The sequence below is a fragment of the Helicoverpa armigera genome, chromosome 11 (assembly GCF_030705265.1).
Source record: "Helicoverpa armigera isolate CAAS_96S chromosome 11, ASM3070526v1, whole genome shotgun sequence".
In the NCBI taxonomy this organism is placed as follows: Eukaryota; Metazoa; Arthropoda; class Insecta; order Lepidoptera; family Noctuidae; genus Helicoverpa; species Helicoverpa armigera.
The window spans coordinates 4,156,586-4,177,732 of NC_087130.1; the positions used below are offsets into that span (position 1 = coordinate 4,156,586).

Below are 21,147 nucleotides of genomic sequence, written 5' to 3' on the forward strand. Positions count from 1 at the left end.
TGTTACCTTTTTGATATATGCCAAGAGATTAAAGGAGTGTAAATCGGTTTTTACAAGCTTTAATAAATATTTCATAACTATTCGTAATATGTCCGTCCGTACATTGCAAACTAAAAACAAATACAGCATTTTTAATACTTGAATGTAATCCGATTTCATAACTAGCACATACAGCAACACATCCAAAAATAACATCAATTTAATTTAAACAAAAATTCCGCCGATAAAAAAATACATAAAATATTTACCAACACCTCGTCGATGTAAAACTGATACCGAATCAGAAAACAGACACACAACCACTGGGATAAATGGAAAAGGTTATTTCAAAGTTCAAGCCCGAACTTATTGAGTGCGCGTTGAGCCGAGAGCAAAAAAAAACGCCACAGAAGCACGCTTTAAAAATGCTTCGTAGTTTCATGTATATGGCCGAGTTCATGTCTAAAGTTTGGACGGTAACTTGAACACAAAAATACACATTAAACTTAGAACGAGCTAAAGTTTTGTATGTGTTTATTAGTTTTATAATCGGTTGGGATGTATGAGAATCTCTATTTAGAGTTTAGACCGAGGGTAAAAGACAGTAAGCCGTGTTTACAAAGACTTGCCTATACATATGAAATATGATTATATTCGATAATTTTGTGATAATATCACACGTAAACATAGAATAGTTCACGAGATGCGTAGTCATATTTGGCCACCAAAATATTAGGGTTTTTTAGTAGGCACATATTTATGATGATCGTTTAATATTACCAAATCTTATAAAAAATACCAAAACCGTAAAGTAATATAAATGTAATACTGATAATAATATACTCAGATAAAAGCCATACAACAACAGAAGCGAACAGTGTTAACTATTCTCGTCCCCAACATCCCTTTCCTAGTTAGGTACAAATAAACTGTGTCAGCTGTTTACGATACGGGTAACAACGGGAGATGATAAGAGGGTGCAGTTGTTCCAGTAGAGGGGTCCTTATTGTTGTACACTTTGAGCATCGCTTGCAGCTTAGCTGGAACCAGCTTGTAATGAGTTTCATTGTTTAGGATAAGTACCTGAGTATTTTTATAACATACTGTTGTTATGTTCTATACAAATTCGGGTTTAAAGCTTTTTGCTTAAGGCCAGCTGTCTAAAAATAAACTTGGTCAACGATTGACACTTTTGTTTGCAACAGCTAGAAGGCGGTGCCAAGTCGCACAAAACCTTCAGTATTTCAATCGTCCAATAAAACCTTCCAAGATCAAAGTTATCGAACATAAAATTGAATGGCACCCCTAGTTTCAGTTTAAATTCTCGACAAAGGGACAAAACAAGAAATACATGTGGGCGAAATAAAAAAAAGGGAAGTCGACAAAACACACGGCCGTTGTGTACGCGATAAAAAGAACAAAGTTCTGTAAGTGGGTTCCGTGAAAAGAAACAAAATGGTTCTCTCACCCTTGCAAATATTGCCATCGCCAGCAATCGGAATCTTACAGAGTGTATTTGGCTATATTTGAGCTTTCACACAACATAGACCCGTCCTTTTTTAGACAGAAATTATGCAAACCTCGCCCAAAATGTGTGACAGTCACTTTGAAATTTAAATGCTGTACTTTTCGGTCCCCAATTTTTTGGATCCCGTTTTCTTTGCGTTTTTGCTGAAGAGATTATGCGTACGTATTTTGTTTTTGTCCAGTTATTTTTTCGTTTACCCTCTCTATGCATTCTTCTTTCTTGAAACACGTACGTAGTTCTATTATTGTGGCGTCTTTTAATTTATTTTATAAGATATCTAGATTGTATTTAGTATCTTACTTGTATAACACCAGATGGGTCTTCTTTCGAACTTTAAAAAGAAAACCTATTGACTCAAAAAACTTTGCGAGCCTTTCTGGTAACATTTTCGTTTTGTAAGTACTTCATTAAGTCAAATAAAGTAATGTTTCCAAATGAAATGAAGTTCCCTAATTTTCTTTTGAAACTTATAATGTCCGTTTAACATTTCCTATTTGAGACCTACCACGGCAAACGCAATTATCTTACCTCAAACTTTTGATAGCCTCACTTAATTTTACTTTAGGAAATCGCCTTTTGAACGAATCAACTTTGAGAAAATTGTTTGTTTGGTTAGCTAGGGAGGAATTGTCAGTTGGTTGAATTGAAAATTAGAAGGTACTTTTGTAACAAACTTGACATTTACTTCTAATTTATTTGACTCGTATCATATCTAACAAGTGGGTGTCCCTACTTAATTTCAAATTTTAAGATAAATTAGGTAAGTTTTTTCTTGTAACTTTTAGGTATTAGGCTTATAGTAACATTCTACAATGTAAAAATAGGTTATAATATGAAGGCATCCAAAAGCCACTATAAGAAACAAATGAATAAAATGTTTCAACCCCGCAAAACCCACGCTTTCGCTACCGTGCAGCCACTTTCGCAAACCCCTGACCTGTACCAGATTACATATGTCGTTTGACAAGATAGGGTTACTTGAGTGATAACTTATCCGCCTCAATCTAAGGAAGGTTGCTCGAACATTCCGTATAGATACATAAAAACAAAGAGGTTGTATACGAGAAGATATTTTATTTTTTCTTTTTTCAGGCGTTCTTTTTTCAAACTATCTATCATTCACGCACGTACGATTGACATTTCATGGACTATGGAGTGATGGACGATGCATTGACTTAAATGTTTTTTTTTTTTCGTACAGTGTCGTTTGTCTGCAATTTTTGGAGCTGTTGACAGTTCTGTAGAATTGAATTTTAAATTTCGAAGATTTAGTAGGTACTGTGACAAGTCATTATACGTCTTGGTGGAAAAGGTCAACTGCCAACGTGATCGAACGTTATTTCAATGCTAAAATAATGAGCTTTTCAAGTATCTATTTTCTTTAATTGTTCTTTTATTTCTTAATTGACTTCAATGCTTTAATGGTGAACCATTATAGAAAAGACTAGCTGGTGCCCGCGACTTCGTCTGCGCAGGTTTAGTATTTCGAACTATATGTTTACAAATTGTAGCCTATGTGTTATTCTGATGTATAAGCTATATTACTGTAAAGTTTCATTAAAATCCATTCAGTAGTTTTTGCGTGAAAGAGTAACAAACATCCATACATCCATACATACAAACTTTCGCGTTTATAATATTAGTAGGATTCTAATAAAAAAAATACAGACAGGTATGAACTTTACAATAAAAAATCAAATTCTTCGCAAAGATAATTATCTTCGCATAACGCAACAAACAATTGAAAGGCAACAGTAAATCGTAGAAATTGTTTCAGAGTAATCGAGTGACCACGCCATTATGAATCGATTGGTCGCACTCGATTCTTATAACTCACTCGGAACAGACAGTTGTCTGATAGTGCGTGCAAATTATATCGATTTAGACTTTCTATGGTCATTGACAAAATAAGTAGTTAGGCAATATTATATCTTTCTGGCCAATAGGCCAAAGCTAAATTAAATACAAAGTTTTAAGACAATAAAAAACATTTTGTAATTAAATTAGGGTTATAGAAAAAACATTGTTTTTTTTGTAGGTATTTCAATTGGCTACAACTGCTTTTAATTTTAAATTGTAGTTATTTTAATTAAGTTACAAGAATAAATTAATAATTTTAAAACATAAAAAACGAAGAATTCGACCATTACCACGAAACTGAACAAGAAAACTAGCAGATTAAACTAAAGTAATAAAATTCCTTCAGTAATAACAATTTTCTTTGTAGACGTCTTAATAATAGGTATTGTTCGTGAAACATTGAAAGTAATACCTAATTGCTAATAATTACGTTAATTGGATTGTCTGTTAGTGATTAAAATAATGTTGTGATGTCCTTGAAAGTTACTTTTGCCTACAGGTTTTAATTCATTCAAAAGCGCTGGTATTTATTTTTAAGTTTAATTATTTTCGCATCTTTTGCTAGGCATAATTATGAGTTGACAAAGAATTAAAAAAAGTACAATAAGTTTACAATCATAACCCGATTTTAATTATAGGGGTACTGATTTTTTTTTGCACTTGACAGCTGTCAATTTACAAGGAATGATAGCATTTTTGTCCTGACTGACAGAATTGTCAACTGCTTGTAAAATAGCTAAAAAAAAACAATTCCATTTCTTTTTACGATGCCATATTAAACTCTAGTCTTTAAAACCACCACTTATAAACATAGCATCGTTTCTTCTATTGTCTTTTTACAGCTTCGTATAAAAGAGACACAAAAACGTTTCATTACACGAAATACTTCATACTCATAAACGGGTAACTCATTTTACGCTCATTACGTCATCCGCGGCGGTATTCATTGTATATTGTGTTACATTGGCAGAATACGTAATTAGCCTTTGGGATTTTAATGTTGAAATACTGCGGTATTTTATTATTCGATCCTTTTTATTACCGCATAGCTATGGAAGCTTCGTTATCAATTTATTTGAGCGAATATTCAGATATTGGCAGCCATTTTCTAAGTCAAGATGACTTCTGTACAAAGATATCGCGAACAGTTATCTAATTAAAACTTCCGATCAAACGTCCCTAAAATTAAGCCAGAATACACAATAAAAAGAAATGGACATAAAAAAAGAAAAAAACTCTCAATGGCACTTAAAAAAGAAACAAGAAAAACTTCAATTAAAAAAACTGACGGAGATCCCTTCGATCCACTTGAACCGTCGACAGATAAGAGGTTGGGGTGTAACTGTGTGTCTGACACTTAACACCGCCACTTTAGAGTGACACTTAGATCCCTAGACACATTATACACCCCGAGGTGTCGCTTTGACATTGAATACCGCAGTATTTACGGGTTGAAAGTGAGCTCAAATATTCAATTTTTATTTCGGAGGTAAGAAAAATAATGAGGGTGTATTTCTATCCCAATTTTCCCAATGGGTTGGGTTTCTGAAGTTTACTCCAACCAGCTCTGTGGTGTAAATATGGTCCTGAAAATTAAATATGAAGCATTCATAAGTGATAATGATATTATGCTCTTCACACGCTGTCAAAATCTAAATCATGTGATAAAATTATTAGCATGGCTCAAGGATTGCACTACCAGTACAGTTTTTAATAAAATCAATCTCAAATTTTGAGGTCAATGGGAAGTAATATTTAACACAATACACATATCCACGAATATTTTTCTTTATTTACCAACGTAAATGCGTGTAGGCTCCAGTTTTGCGGCTGGACATTACAGAAATAAAACATTTGTATGCGTGCGTGCATAAAAATGTTCGATAAATCAAACGGTTGTGCAATATTTCAGTGAAAAATATTTTGTGTGCGATACATTTGTAAAGCGCGGTGAGGTCACAGGGTTCGCTTTCATGACAAAGCATATATCTTCATTTTGTCGTATCATATAGCTAGCGTACTTTACTAGGTCATTGTATGCCCCAGCTCGAATCTATAGAACCGACGTAATAGAATGTGGCAAAATTTAAAATGTAGTCCACCTTTATAGAACGGGAGTCATTTTGGCGCTCCTTCGATGAACTAGGTGAGGTAATTCATTTTGTACGGATATGGAAGTTCGGTTGGTATGGTCAGCACTAAAAGTCGATGAAGAATGTGAAATGTTAAGATATGGACACTTTGCTTTTCAACAGTTTTGGAAGCTTGCAGCTTCCAAGACTGGCTTTTTATACTCAGTATAAAAATAGTACGATCCTAGGCGCCAAAAGCGACCAAAAGTCTTTAAAAAGTAGTTAATAGTTTTGAAGAATATTGGCTATTTTCTGCTTTACCCTCGAGGCATGTATAACATTTCATCCAAAACGATTTGAATAGCCAAAGATTATTCACCTTATTTATAAGCCCTAGAGCAGCCAACGTTCTCACGAAGTGATTCACTAGTGATTTATTCGCAGTAGGGGCGAGGGTTCACCGGATTACGCAGCACGTCCAACCATTTACACCATTAATATTAAACATGCAAAAACATTCAGTATTGACCATTTACATTGTTTTCTCTGTTTGTTTTCCTACCCTTTCGGTATAAGCATTTTCATACATATCTTATGTAACGGTATTGACAAAACTGCTCGAGTTACGAACGCTTTTTCGGCGTATGTAGTTTACGTACCCTTTTCTAACTACATATTGATTCTCGTTTCCAATATACACAATGTGGGCAGATACTAAATTATTAATGGTTTTATGTTGACATTGAATAGTTTTATTCTATGTAATCATAGTTTTGTAACGACTAGACAAATAAATGTTACTTTTAAAGCGCTGGGGAAATTTTGGTGAGTACTCAAATATGTCTGTGATTACATTCAATCAGACTAAAGTAACACAAAAATGGACATAAATTACGGGATTTGAATTCAGAAATAGATATCAAGTAATAATGTATATTAAAAAAAAACATTGTAAGGTTTACCTGAGTCAATTTTATTCATGGTTTTTTTGCTTCCTTTATTTCTGCTGAAAAAATGACTATGGAAACATACTTGCTATTGAAACTATTACTACAACCCACGGGACTGTTTCCTAATCCCATAATCGGCTTAGCCAAGGACCGTAAAGAAATGGGGTCTATTAATAGAATGGGAAAATAAAAAAAATGCCAACTGCCAAATGTGTAGGCGTATTGCGGAAAACAACGTGATGAAGGTTTCGCCAACTTTATGAGGAAACTTCCTATTTTAAGCCTTTTGTGATCTTACAGTGTAGTAGCTAGTCTTATTCTATTTTCATCTGTATGTGTAGAGCTGCTAAAAGTCATTTGACAATGACACCTTTGACGTAATGATTTGGTTTGTAATTTGCATATCAATTTATTTATTCTTTATCTATTTTAATTGTTACTCTTAAAATGCTTTTATTCTTCTTTATGTAGGTATGTACTAAGTTTTTCCAACTTATATGATGTTGAGTTATAAGATGATGATCAGCTCTTCTAAAAATAATCAACGAAAAATACCCAGACAGACAAAATTACACACTATATCAAGATTACGTGAGCAAGAAATATAGAAATATTTCCTTGACTTTATGGCCTACAAGGAAACGAAAATGAGAATTGATGAGTGCTCAATATGCGAATATATGTTTGGCCTAAATACTAACTTCAAGACATATGACCTTTAACAATCCTTACTTATTCCCACGATATAAGTGTGAAAATCAGTCTGTCCATTTGTTATCCTGTAAAAATGTATGATGAAAAGCTATTAAGTAAACGACATTCAATTGTTTAACTGTGAGAATCGTTCTTTGCAAGCGATTGAGCATAGTAGGCTTATCGAACAATGACAACTCATAGCAATCGCTGATCAATCGCAACCGGTTCACAATACGATTCAAACAATCACAACCACTACTCACTATCAATAGCAGTGTACAAAAATGATAAACGTTCATATGTGCAGCATTATGCTCTAATAGAAATCACGGAAGAAAGAAAGATAGCGGAGATACCAAAAGAAAGTTAGGTCTGGCCTTCTTGTAGGTCAAGCAACGTACGGTAGGTGTGATCAGTTACTAGAACTAACGAGAAGTTCGAGATCTTTTTCAAAGCAAAACCAATTTATTTCAAAAACAACAGGTTCCATAGAAAGCGTGTAAGGGTGGAGCTAGTAACATTTCTCGTCCCCCGAACATCCGCATTTTGGCACGCTACTTTCTTAGGAAATCCTGGTTCCGCTAGTCATTTGTTTTCCGTGGATTGAGCACAACAGAGCTTATCGAACAATCACAATACAATTCAAACCACCGCAATCACTATCAATATCTGTGTACAAAAATGATAATCGTTCATACATGCAGCATTATGCTCTAACATAATTGAAATGCAAAGTGCGATGTTGCTGGCTACGTAATTACAACGTGCCGTGCGAACGGACGCTTTGACAAACTGTTACGCAATTAGTAGCAGTCGCGCATTACGTAATAAGCCTTCGGGCTTCCGCAAGGGAATGCTGATTGTAGGGCTACTGGGTTTTGTAGAAGATGGCGTGATAGTTTGAGAGATTTTTCTTATTCAGGTACTTCAATAACTAGGTATACGTTACAAGAGATAATATTTGAATTGAAGTTTAGTCGATCGTTGTCTTTGAATCTTAGCATGTAAAAGGAATAATTTGGCTATAGGTAAGTAAATAGCTGGATGCAGGTCGCCTCCAACAGGTATCTGTGGAGATCTAAGGGGAAGGCCTATGTTCAGCAGTCACTGCTGTCCACTGTGGATGTTCTATGGCTGAGATGATGATGATGACGAAGTAAATAGCAAAATAAAAGAACCTATAAGATATAGTTTTTGTCACAGCCGAAAAAATATCCACTGCTGCACAAAGTCCTCCCCTCAACTGGGGGGATTTACCGATACCCACCTCGCTAGGCATGCTTGTTGGTGAGTGTAGTATTTAGGAAAAACGAAGAGAGATATAAACAACTAAAAAAATTGGAAACTCGAACCAGATCAAGAAGAAAAGGCTTTTCCTATAATACCCTAATACTCTAAGTCCACAACTTAATAAAATTTTCAGGCGACCTTTAAAACTCACCGCACACATCCCAGCGATATGAAACAAAATAAATACCTACTCTCTAAAGGTCATAACACAAAGCTTTATAATCACCGAAATCTAAAGGCCCAGGTACACGAGCTAAGTCTCTTTCACCCCATTTTTGTCACGGACAGTAAACGGTAACACGCTCCCAAATTACACATGGGCTTTGCAACGCAGTAATACCGTCCAGAAATTGAAGCATGTAGCTGTTATATTTACACAAAATTGGGGCGAATAGGGGCGAAACGGACCAATTTACGGTGGGGCATGTTGGTCAAGCTTGTTTTTGAATTTGAGGTGAAATTGACGGGAGATTTGGATTTGTTTGTAGTTGTTTAAGACCGAAAATGAGAATTATAAGCTACTTGTTTAAAGTCAAGATTTGTAAAAAAATGCAATTATTTTGGCTGAAAGATAATAATAATTTCTTCGGCAGCGATTGTTTCTAATTCTTCGCTCTCTTAGCCCGATGGGATGGTAAGTCGACACGACTGGAGATACATCAGTATCGCCATGAACGAAATATCTGAAGCACGGCTGTATTATTCAACTTCCAGATTCCGGGTTGCTTTGTAAAAGTTTCTAAAATCCACAAAACGTTTTATGGCTTTACCCGGGAATCAAACCCAAGACCTCGTGCATAGCAGTCTTGCTATACGACAACTGGGCCAATGAGGCAGCTACGTTACTTATTAAGGAGAAGGTTACTTTGACCCCGCATTCCACTCATCCTTTCATGAAAATGAGCACGTGCGCAGGGGCTAGTAATATCTATAAATAAGTTTTATCTCATACAGTGTTGCAAGCAATAAAAATATACGTCAGCTACGCCGTAGCAGCAGTGTTGCTACGACATAGGTGACGCAATGGTGTCACGGCTACACGTGCTACGCCGTCGTAGCAAATATCCGATATTATAATATTATGCATAGCTGTCGTTTCTATTTACTTTTCATACATAAAGTTTATCAATTTATATGTGTATTGTTTATTTAATTTTATGGATAGCGTATTTTGTTAGTTTAAATACACAGACCTTACGTAAATGGTTTTTATTACATATTCAATAACAAACAGCCCTCGCAGGTCAAACCGAAATTATTCCTGGAAATTCCCCAATCGAAACTTACAGAACATACGCTGGAATTTTAAGTAAAGAGAATTAAATTCAGGCATACATTAATTTCGTAATGAACTACTTTAAATGATAAAAATAATTACTATTTTCTGGTTAAATGTATGATGAAATCTTTTTGGTGTAATGAAATGGTATAATTACAATAAGTTTCCTGTGCTTGACGTATTAATTTTGGGTCCTCAGAACATTTACAAGGAAAAATACGAGTAACATTTTGAGGCTTTTACTGTGTAGCAACATTTCCCAACATTTTGTTTCAAGTTCCCGATGGTTTAATGAGTTTTCTGAGGTTCGAAAAGTTACTTCAACCTGAGAAGTTTATACAAGTTGAAACATGTATTTGTATTGAATGTCAGTAGGTTTAACTTTGGGGGAAATGTGTGGTGATTTTAACTACTTTCTTAACCGACTTCAAAAAGTGAAGTTCTGAGTTTATTCCTTTATTCATGTTTGTGATTTCTACCGATGATAGTAAGATATTTTTTGAGAGTAGAATTGTAATTTGGTATACACTTTTGATGCCCTAAATTTTTTTTCTAACATCACTTTCAATTTCACCAGCTTTATACGGGCACATTTATTTCAATTACGAACGTGCTCAAAATCTTGCCTACAACTCGTGAGTCTAGAACGTCACTGCAGCTATACTACTCAACCGCTTCAGCTCAAAGTACCCAGACTGAAAACTTTTAGTCGGCCTACAGTTTTCTTGGGCTCATTAACACTATAGAAATCTAGAGAAATGACGCACATAACAACAATCAAGTATTTGGCCGGTATCAGGCCGATTAAAAACTTTGATTGACTTCACGATTCCAGTCTGCCCGTGATAATGGATGCTGTAAAGGATCCGAAACGGCAGGATAAATATTTAAATAATATTAATATAACTGCGATAAAATCTGTTAAAGTAGTTTTATTTAAATGATTTCTTAAACAAATATTTTTCTCCAACCATCAGGCCAACTGTCGGCCGACTAAAAGTTTGCAGTCTGCGCGTAAAACTTTGAAATTCAAAGTGACGCCACATTCCGGGTGTTATTCCCCGGGTATTGCTGCTCCAACGTGTTGGAAAAGATCACAGGGAACAGGTTTCTAGGCCATCGCACGAAAACAACACAATATCGCCGCAGTTGACTTTTACTGGAAGCGCTGACAAGCGCTTTACGCTTTACGATTTTGTTTTATTCAAGTAGGTGACGAGTTGGTTTGGTAAATTATGCGCTGTGAATGCAGCTGCTGTAGGTAGCGAAAGGTTTTATAAAAGAAAAATTGTGCAATGTACGTATGAAAATCAATTTGCTTCTTAGACATTTTCCAGCGTCAGTAATATAGGCAGCTCCAAAAACGTCCACCTTTCATTGTTTCTGAAAAGGAGAAATAGGCAAACTCTTAGCAGTACATGTCTTTCTACATATTTCAGTGAAAATCTCCACAATGATCTTTCCGGTACCTTTTAACAATCTATGAAATCATCCGTTCTTGTAATCATAATTTTTGTTCGCCTGCGTAATTGATTTTGATTCCTATTTTGGAATTACATAATTATTCACAATTTAAAATCGTTTTCATACCTCTAACATCTTATACGTTTCCCGCAGCTAAATCTGTTTGGGATTGTAATGAGCCTTCTCATTCATTTTCATGCAGCACACCCACTTAGTTTGCAACAACGACGTTGCAGGATATTAGGATTGTCAAAAGACGGGAAGGAAAATTGTTTATGTGCATACTGCTAATGATGTATGTAAAGGAATGCAATTATCTTAAGTAGTAAATAAAGCGCCATCTTGCTTTCAAAACCATATAATATGACTTAGCTGTTCTATTACCTATGTATTGTATCGAATCATCATGAAAAAAAAACTGTGGGCAGGAATTAAGGCTTTCCTTTGCAAAAAAAAAACTTTTCTTTCGAACTTTAGTAACATTTCATCCAACCAACCAACACATAAAACCAACCAAACCAAATAAACCAACATAAAAACCAACAGATAATCCGTAATAAGTCACGCATTCTATACAAAAGTTACTAACTTCGATACGATACGCGAATATCTTTTCACGAAAATTCCTAAACGTTCACACACGATTAGGTGCCTCCCGAACCTAACAATGACCCATATCATTTGTATTATATAAACACACAATTACTAGCACAGTTTCTTTGTTACGTTAGAACTATTTACCCTAGTATCTGGGTTATCGAGCTCCTTGCCTACAATGTCAGACTGTCCCCTCCCTTCCGATCCCGTAGCTTTGTATCGACAACAGGTACATTGAATATTATGTTCAGACACAATTTGCATAAAGCAATTTATAGCGGCATTGTATTGGTTACGATTAATATCGGTCGTGTAGTGTAACGATTTATTACGTTTTCTTTATACATAAATGTAATAAAATACTTATATTTATGCCTGTCTTAGATATGTTTTTGGCTGTCTCGCCAAGTTTTTCGTTCCGGCTAAGTTCTGCAGTAACGTATTGATTGCTCGTATAAAAGTATTTTAGTACCATACGCGGAGAGGATTGACAATCAATGTTGTTTTACTGCAACGATAAAATAAAAATATACGTTCTAAACGTTGGATGGCACTTGTGAAAGGTATTCGTATTTTTGTCGAGTGAAGTCAGAAAGTGCTGTTTGCACAAGAATTTTGTGTTCACCTCCAAAAACAATAAACATTTATGAATAATAAAGAGATTGAACCAGACAGTGTTAGACTTAATACCTAGGTTTAGAACCTCGGAGTGCAGTAACAGGATTACCATTAAATTTTCATGAATCCCAACACAAACGAAGGTTGAACATTTCGGCAGTAAAAAAGAACTTGCACTTTTACAGCTGGAATTTTGTTTTTCTTTATGAATTTATAAAGTTTTTTTTATTTTCGCTTAGCCGAAAGTATACTATAAATATGTGAGTAGTACTCATACCATCAGAAAATAGGATTGACGAAATTCACTCATCTACTATCTGCCAATACAAATATGTATATATTGTGTGATTATTCGTGATTATCTTAATGATGCGTACTATTACCTACATTAAAATTTAATAAAATACAATTACACAATTTATAATTAACTATTCTCTTGTTCCAGATGAAAACCAACAAGCCTTCAATAAAATGAAAGGTTCACAAAACCGAACTCTCAAGCCTCGGACTTAGTGAAGTGCCAGTGACAATCGAGCATGAGGTGATAAGTGCCAAATACAAAATGGCGATGGTAATATCGCAGACGACGAAGGCTGCTATTGGTGGGTTCCTGGCTCTCATGATCTTGGGAGCTGTCCTTGTGGTTGGTGCAGCTGTGGGCTGGTTCGACCCGAGGAGAGAAGATGAGGACACGCCAGCGAAAGTCAGTGCTAGACTGCAAGGCAGAACTTCTTTTGTTACACATCGTGCTGTGAGTATTTTTGGCTTTTAAAAATGGATCAAGCATAATAATGTATGCTCTGTGAATTCTCATATAATCATTGGCTTGTTACATGCCCTACATAGCGTTTAAGCATCTCGTGTATCTAACTTTACGATGTATCCAAAACCGACAATGATCCCCTGTCCCAACTAACAATCACAGACCAAAAACTACCTACAAAGTAGTTAATTCCTCTAATTTATTATCCTAATTAAACCCACAATACTATCCGCAAACTCGGCATCATTATTATTTTAGTTTTCAAAACTCGGCAGCGCCATCTCTATTTCCATTACGAACTCACATTTCTGACAATTTGCGTTGCACTGGGAGTTATCTAAAAACTTTTCCAATTATCTCAGTTTTCCATTTATTTAGATAAAAGGTTTCATTTCACGAATGTTGACGCGGGAAAAATGTAATGTTTCAGTTTAAAAAAGTTTATAATTATTATAAAGCGCTGTCTTGCTTTGTTTGACGCTAGACTCCGAATGATGGGTGGAGCGAAATGAATTTTACGGATGTTTTGACTCAGACAATGTGGGTTAACGTGATGAAGTTTGTATTGTATTTTCTGCTTTTATTCTCAACTGCTCTGTTTAAATATTCCGCTTATCTTTGCGGTTTCGTGACAAAATTTTATTTCAAAGTCTTATTTCTCTGGATAAAGTGGGATTTCAGCATAAATGACGATATGCTGGAAATGGAAATAATTTGCAAAAGTTTGAATATAATGCACACTCATTATATTTATAACATGAAAAGCCTTGTTTTTTCACCGTAATCATACACCAAGCATACATTTTCGTTCTTAACATAATAGAAAAGCTAAAAGCATATAAGGCAAGAGCTTGTTTGTTTTGAAGAAGAAGTCTGTTTTTACCTTTACTAAAGTCAACACTTTCGCGTCTTCTCCTAAAACGCGTCAAACGATTATTCTTCCCCAAGGTTGGAGAAAAACAAAAACAATGAGCTCAGACGGAGGGAAGATGTAAAAAGTAAAAATAGCTGCAGAGGAGTGACGGATGCGTACTCATTTACAAGTAAACCCTCAAAATCCTCAAACAAAAACATGTTTGAGCATTCCCCAGATTTTATCAAAACATTGTGTTGGTTTAAAATTTTCCCTTTTTTTTTACTTAGCACTGTTGGTTTTACGTAAAAACGTGTGGTCGTGAGGTTGTAAACCACAGGCGGAATAAGTGGAATATTTTTAGGAACAAAGCGCTGAAAATTCTCGCTTGAAAATAATATATTATTCGGTTATGTTTCCTTAGGTAAGCCTCTGTTAAATGGTTGTATTTTTTGTCTACTAAGTTTTTTTGGCAGATAATATCTCAGTTGTACCGTAACATACTCACCACATGAACAAGTCTAATTTACATACATAAATTATACATGCATGACGACTTACCGAGGGAACAATATCCCATGATCCTCAAAAGTAGATTTCCGGGGACCCGTAATCCGAAAAGAGGTGATTAACCCTCTTGTCCATTCACAACAAGGTCGTGAATTGAACGAACTCAATTTCATACAAAAACACTTGGCAAGACCCTTAGGTACAGACGTCACCTAATTACGAGCACACAACATATTAAAATTGCTCTTGTAAGTACTTACGAACCTCTCTTAATAGGAGTGCGAGATGGCTCGTACAGACGCCGACAAAATTCATAGATAATGAACAAGATACTGTAAGCGAAAACTCCTTTCTCCACGTTCCACATTCAAAGTTAAAATACCCGCCACACAAAATGGCTGAACGTTTTCAAATAAAAACAAACGTTAATTAACATAAAACACAAGAGTTTAAAATTCTCGTACCGCAACCTGTATCGGAGATGGCACAATTTGATTTTATTTTTGTTAAATAAGAGATTTGAGGTTTAGGTAAATTCCAATGCGTGTCGGAAATTGTAATTAGAATTTTACATTTAAGGGCAATAATCCGATGCTTTAATTTATTGTTATGAAGACTGATTTTGTTAACAAATGCAATGTATATGTTTGAAGGAAAGTCGTGTTAGTGACATTAGGTAAAACTTAAGAACGGCTGAAAAGAATTATCTGATAACTGGTGGGGAGGTAGCTTAGAACCTGGAGACTGATATAGGATTAACATTTAGGTATATCCTCATCAGGTCACGGGAAGAAGTTTCTTCTGGGATGCGGGTGAAACTGTGTGTGGAAGCTAGTATTGTATAAAACATCGTAATGCAAGCGAACGTCGAATCTGTTATTGTTTAACGGTAATATTTGAATACGCATTACGCAACTCCATTACATTGATCCAGCACAAATACCGTACTTAATAATCTACTCCAATAGACTAAAAATCGTTGTTCCGTTAGAAGTTCGTGTAGATTCCTTTATAGCTTCTACGGCATAACACTTCCCATATAATTTTATAGTTTGATCCGCATTTTGCACAACCATTCCACTGCTTCCAATATAACAGGGTTATATTCTGGCGCATTCAACGTACGCATACTTAAATATGTATGTATCGCTCAACCTATTTTCCTTAAGGGCTCGCTTTCCTTGATTTATCGAAAATTCCTTTGATGCGAGCCACTTCAAGCATCTTCACCTAAAATGCAAAAACGCTTCCATTTTTCAAGATCCCAAATAGGAGTTGGGTAACAAACATTTTATCCCGAATCCCTCACTTGGAGTGAAAGCTGATACAACTCAAAACTCATACAAATTGTATCGAAATGAGATCTGTAAGAGTGTATATTGCAAGAAAAGGTTCAGCTGATAAAACAGCGGGTGTATTGGTATTGTCCGTCAGGGTTTTGAGTCTGGAGTCCGTTCAATAGATTTCTGAAGGAACCCTTCTGTAGAAGAGTCAAGTCACGCCCAGGAGTGCTCGATTCGCGCATAGAAAGGTACAGTCGCAACGATACATATAAATAATTCATACGAATAGTAACGAGTAAACATTGAAACAATGCGCTCTCGTATATACCTCTAGTTTTTCGGAAGCATCCCTTTAAGGTGGAGCCGGAAGTGTATCGTTCGTAATCATGCAAATAGGATTTGGGTGGATTTAAAAATTATGTTGCTTTTATACGTAAATGGTTTTGGTACGAGTAATAGAGCTAAGTAAATTGCCCGGAGCTTAATCCGGGAATTATATAAAAACATGTAGATTTTGCGCTTGTTATCCCGTGTTATTTTAGTGTTATTGAGGGTGTAACTGAAAACAAATAAAGGTAATGTTTATAAGAGTTTCGGATTTGTTTCAATGCTGCAATTAAGTTTTGTCGAGTTTGAGCGCCGAGAATTATACTTTTCTTTATATAATTTTAAGGTGTGATACGAGGAAACATTTAACTAGACATTCATTAATTTTACGCTAAATCATATTATTCCGTTCATTACGTAACTTATTACAATTACTGTCTTCGAAAGCTGTAAAATTTGTTACATCAATTAAAAACGTTTTTCAATCCGTTATCCAAAATCAAAAGAATAACGATAAATAAAAACAGAAAATAAGCTTCACAAACAAAACTCAGATAATATATTAACCAATAAATGTATCGTTGGAAATTCGATAGTAAACAACATGAAAATTGACCCCAGGCTTGTCCTAACACAGAAATTACGGTAATTGTTGACACAAAGTATTATCCACGCTACACAAAATACGACCAAAGCCCTTTTAATTAAAAATGACCATCGGAAAATTATCATTCACATAAAATTTTAGAACAACACTAACTTTCGTTCATTATTATATCAATTTGTTTGGAAATTAACAATATTATCGATTTTCATGAAATAAAATTTCAAGAAGGGTTCCCCGCGATTTCACTCGCATAACGAAGATACTATTTCACGCAATGGTACAAAAAGTGAACCTAGCATTTTTTTCCATTAATGAGTTAACTGATACTGAAATAATTTATCAAAATAGACCAAGTAATTCTAGAGATTAGCACCATTGACCAAATAAACAAACTTTTTAGCCCTATGTTAGTACTTATAATGATTTTCTTTGTAGGAAAAAAATATGAACAACAACTGCTCTCCCAAAAAATTATTACCTTACTAATTATATGGCGGTGTTTGTCAATTTATTAATTGTTCAATGTTTAGTGCCATTGAACTTAGGTGCGAAGGAAATTAAAATCGTTTGTTCACGTACACGCGATCCGATGATTAAGACAAATAACGATCTCTGCTCATAATTCTCGTTTACGTAATTATTATATTGTTAGAACTAGGCAGGAGTGGAATAAGTGGAAAAATTGTTTGTCACTGATTATAGGAAAAAAACTGTCTAACATATCACGCTATTTCTAATTAGGTGTCAAAAATCACGCTGAAAATTGTGTCTTAATTAAAGAAATATTTTATGGGAGCTACATAGCATAAAAGATGAAATGAAAATGTAAAATATGAGAAAATATAGTTATATACGAAGTCATGTTGTTAAAAAGAGCTACAGTAAAAAACTGCAGGTTGTTAGCCCAGAAAGGAAAGCATACCAAATTATACAGCGGCGCTTGTTAACGAAAAACCCATTAAAAAGCAGACACATGGAAAATATGCAAACACCACTTGACTCCCATTAAATTTTCCTTCATAGTAAGCTCGGTTCTTCTGCTCCCCTTAATAAAGGGGAAAGGTATTACTTCGTAGAAGTGGAGCCAGGATTTAGAGTAACTGCACACTGAAAACTTTTTAGTCGAGCGATAGTTTCATCGAGTGCTTGATATGTATGGAAATGAATGGTACGCGCATAACAACGATATTGCAATTTGTTTGAATAAGATCGACTTAAAACAGATTGAATTTACTTCTGTGAAAAAAGTATTATACTACAGTCGGCCGACTGTTTAGTCTGGAGTATGCAGGTACTCTTAACCAACACACTTTCACGTTTTCTTCTATCAACAACTTTACACGGAATTACATTATCCAACGTTGCAGGTACTTGGTTCCTGTTTTTGAATTATTCTTCCTGTTTTCTAGAATGTTTCTCCTTTTTTGCTTGAAGAAAGATCTAAAAGCTTTCCTGACTAAAAGGCGGAGAGTGGCTTAATGACTGCTAAGCTTATGTGTGCCGAACAGCACTGGTACTATTTTTCTTTTATTGCAAGGTAAAATATTTTTCACTAGCAAATATTGGTATTTTATTTAATGACCTTTCGCTTGCAAATATTTGAAACATGAATTGAATAACATATGGGAGTAAAATTGACCTAACATTTTTCATATTTTTTTTGTATGGCTATTGAATGTTTAATGGTGCTACAATACATATTTGCTGTTCTTAGACAAATACTAACTATATTTCAATTTTAAATATTATATTTCGACTAACAATTTGGTATACCAATTTCTATCGGTTTATCAGTAGATTAACAAAGATTTAATTACACGAAGACACAAAACTTTCACATTTAACAATATTAGCGTGAATTTTACAACTTTCTTTATTACAATGAACTGGTTAACAGCTGTTTCTGACTCACTCGATGCTAGATAGTGTCTGTCGCCCACAATGCAAGAACTTCCGACTGAAAAACTTGTGTCTTTGTCGAAGTTGAGCACAATCAGACACTGCGGAAAACTACTCATTCAGCTCGTTCCACGGCTGTTGTAAATTTATGTCAAGCTCGTTTATGGCAGAACCTGGTATGAGTTACATACGCATTTTTGAGCGACGTCAAATATAACCTGTCCTTTGTATGTACATAGAACTAAATAGTTTAGTTCAGCCGTATACAAAAATGACAAGAAGAATAGATACCTACTGGTAATAAGCAATTATGCATACAGGCTGGCAAGCTCGTAAGAAACACACATACTGTAACTGTCACTGACAACATTACAACGTATTTTTCCCGTGCCTCCATAAAACTATTCCCAATGTGACCGATGACAAAATTGGTAATTAAAATATTAACATTCTTTTCTGCACCCATAAAAAATAGAAAAATATACAACTCTTAAACGTTGAATACGTTGTTACCGAGGTATTATCCAAGTATGCTTAAAACTGAAACACAAATCAATTTGAACCAAGGTCTGTTACGGAATAAATAGCAAACTACTCATTGGAACGCTAAATGATTTTTGGATCGTATGACCCTGACCTCCGTAACTCCCTCGAATATCGTACCCAATCAATTATTTAGTATAGTCTAGTGTTTGTATTCTAACTCGTAATTTACATAGGAATATGTAGTAGCCATTATATCGTGAATTCAATTTGTTAGTGTTTGTAGTTATTGGGGAGTTATAGGTTTAAATTATGTGTTTGTAATGGTAATGTATATTGTGTGTGTGTAGTTTCACATTTTATTTTTTGAGTTTAAAAAAGAATCTGCGATGGGTTTCAAGTTTTTTTATCAGCAATCTACACTTATGTTAGAAAGCTGATGAGCTTATTTACATATTTTACTGAAAAATTAGAAAATTCAGTTGGTTTTATGTACACCAACTTTTTGTCAATTTTTTGTGTATGGTATAGAAAATGGTTTATAATTACTTTGAATGGGGTGCGCGGCGTAGTTTTAGGTGCAGCAGGGGTTAAACATCGGGTGGAAGCTTGTACCTATTATAGGGATTACAAATAGGGAAATCTATACTTCTATACTAATATTATAAAGAGGAAAACTTTGTTTGTTTGTTTGTTTGGTTGTAATGAATAGGCTCAAAAACTACTGGACAGTTTTTAAAAATTCTTTCACCATTCGAAAGCTACATTATCCACGAGTAACATAGGCTATATTTTATCCCGGTACGGGCAGGAGTTACCACGGGACGCGGGTGAAACCGCGGGAAAACAGCTAGTGTTAAATAAAAATAATCTGTAAATTAAATAATCTTCCTTTCATTTAGCGGCAGAAAGCCACTCTAATCCATAAATAATAAAGAGATTAATTGGGGCCTATTTTTTCGTTGAAAATATTAATGGTCTAAATATTCTCGCCAGTTTATTATCCCGCCCAGGAAGGTATGTTTTTGTTTAATTAAACCTTTTGTCTAAATTAAGAAATTCGGAGAGAAACAAAAAGTGGTTTTGAACTGAAATAAAAAATAGAAAATCTTCTTTATTCGGATGGGTAATCGTTTTATAACAAGCGATTATTGGATTAATTTTAATATAGAGCACACATAAAATAATAGAGCACAAATCACAATGTTTGTTTAGAATCATATATTATAGAAAGCAATTCATCCATTTTATACACACTCCTCTGCTTCGAGTGGTACCTTACCTTACCAAAGGTCCCAATCTACAAATCCACGACCATCAATTGTATTGTCCCAATAAGTCAAGATTTCGATAATAGGGTCTACCTATAAGATTTAAATAGCTTACACGTGTACAGAATTATCGGGACAGTCTGGCTGTGACAAGATAAAGCATTATATAAATAGTCAAATAAATAGGTAGCGTTATATAAACAGCTGCCAAATATCCAATTACCAATTTATATTAAATGGCAATGTCCACGCCTCTGCCGTTTCCAATTTCACAAAAAAAAAAACTCATCATAGATATGAAAAAAATATATATTTATATTTTATTTCAGTAGAAATTCATTATTCATCACTATGACGACCGCTTTCAGCGGAAAGCGTTCGTGACTGAAATCATTAATTTTTCATGCATTTTGATAATATAACAGCGAGTCAAAGTCACGGGTCATTCTAGACGAATATTTTATGTATTTTATTTAAACATGGTTAAGTTGAGTTTGTCATTCGTGGCGACAGTTGTGTTATGAAATTGTTAATGGGTTAGTGGGGTCACATATTATAAAATATGTATCATATTGACAAAATCACAATAAGTTTAGACTTCGGAATACGTGGGGGAGATGATACAAGTAGTATTTTTCATTGCTGGTTCTGTTCAATCTGAAATATAGTGCTATATAGTTTTACCATGCCCGATACCTTCCCTGTTTGTTGACTGGTAACTTGAGAGCCACTTCACTTGTGCCTGGTTCAGTGTTACGTTAAGCCGGTCCCCCAAGTGTTATGCAGTAGTAACATTAATTATATTTCTTATATTCCCA

The 21,147-nt window shown here is 34.8% G+C and overlaps 1 protein-coding gene across 2 annotated transcripts in view; it reads left to right on the forward strand.

Annotated features, from left to right (window-relative positions):
* The window catches only part of LOC110379525 (collagen alpha-1(XVIII) chain), a 124,718-nt gene that overhangs the window by 9,967 nt on the left and 93,604 nt on the right, over window positions 1–21,147 (forward strand). For both annotated transcript variants that reach the window (XM_064036900.1, XM_064036899.1), the window contains exon 2: window positions 12,779–13,084. In XM_064036900.1, the coding sequence (XP_063892970.1) occupies window positions 12,896–13,084 (189 nt within the window). In that variant the 5' untranslated portion in view covers window positions 12,779–12,895. The remainder of the gene's footprint in view (window positions 1–12,778; window positions 13,085–21,147) is intronic.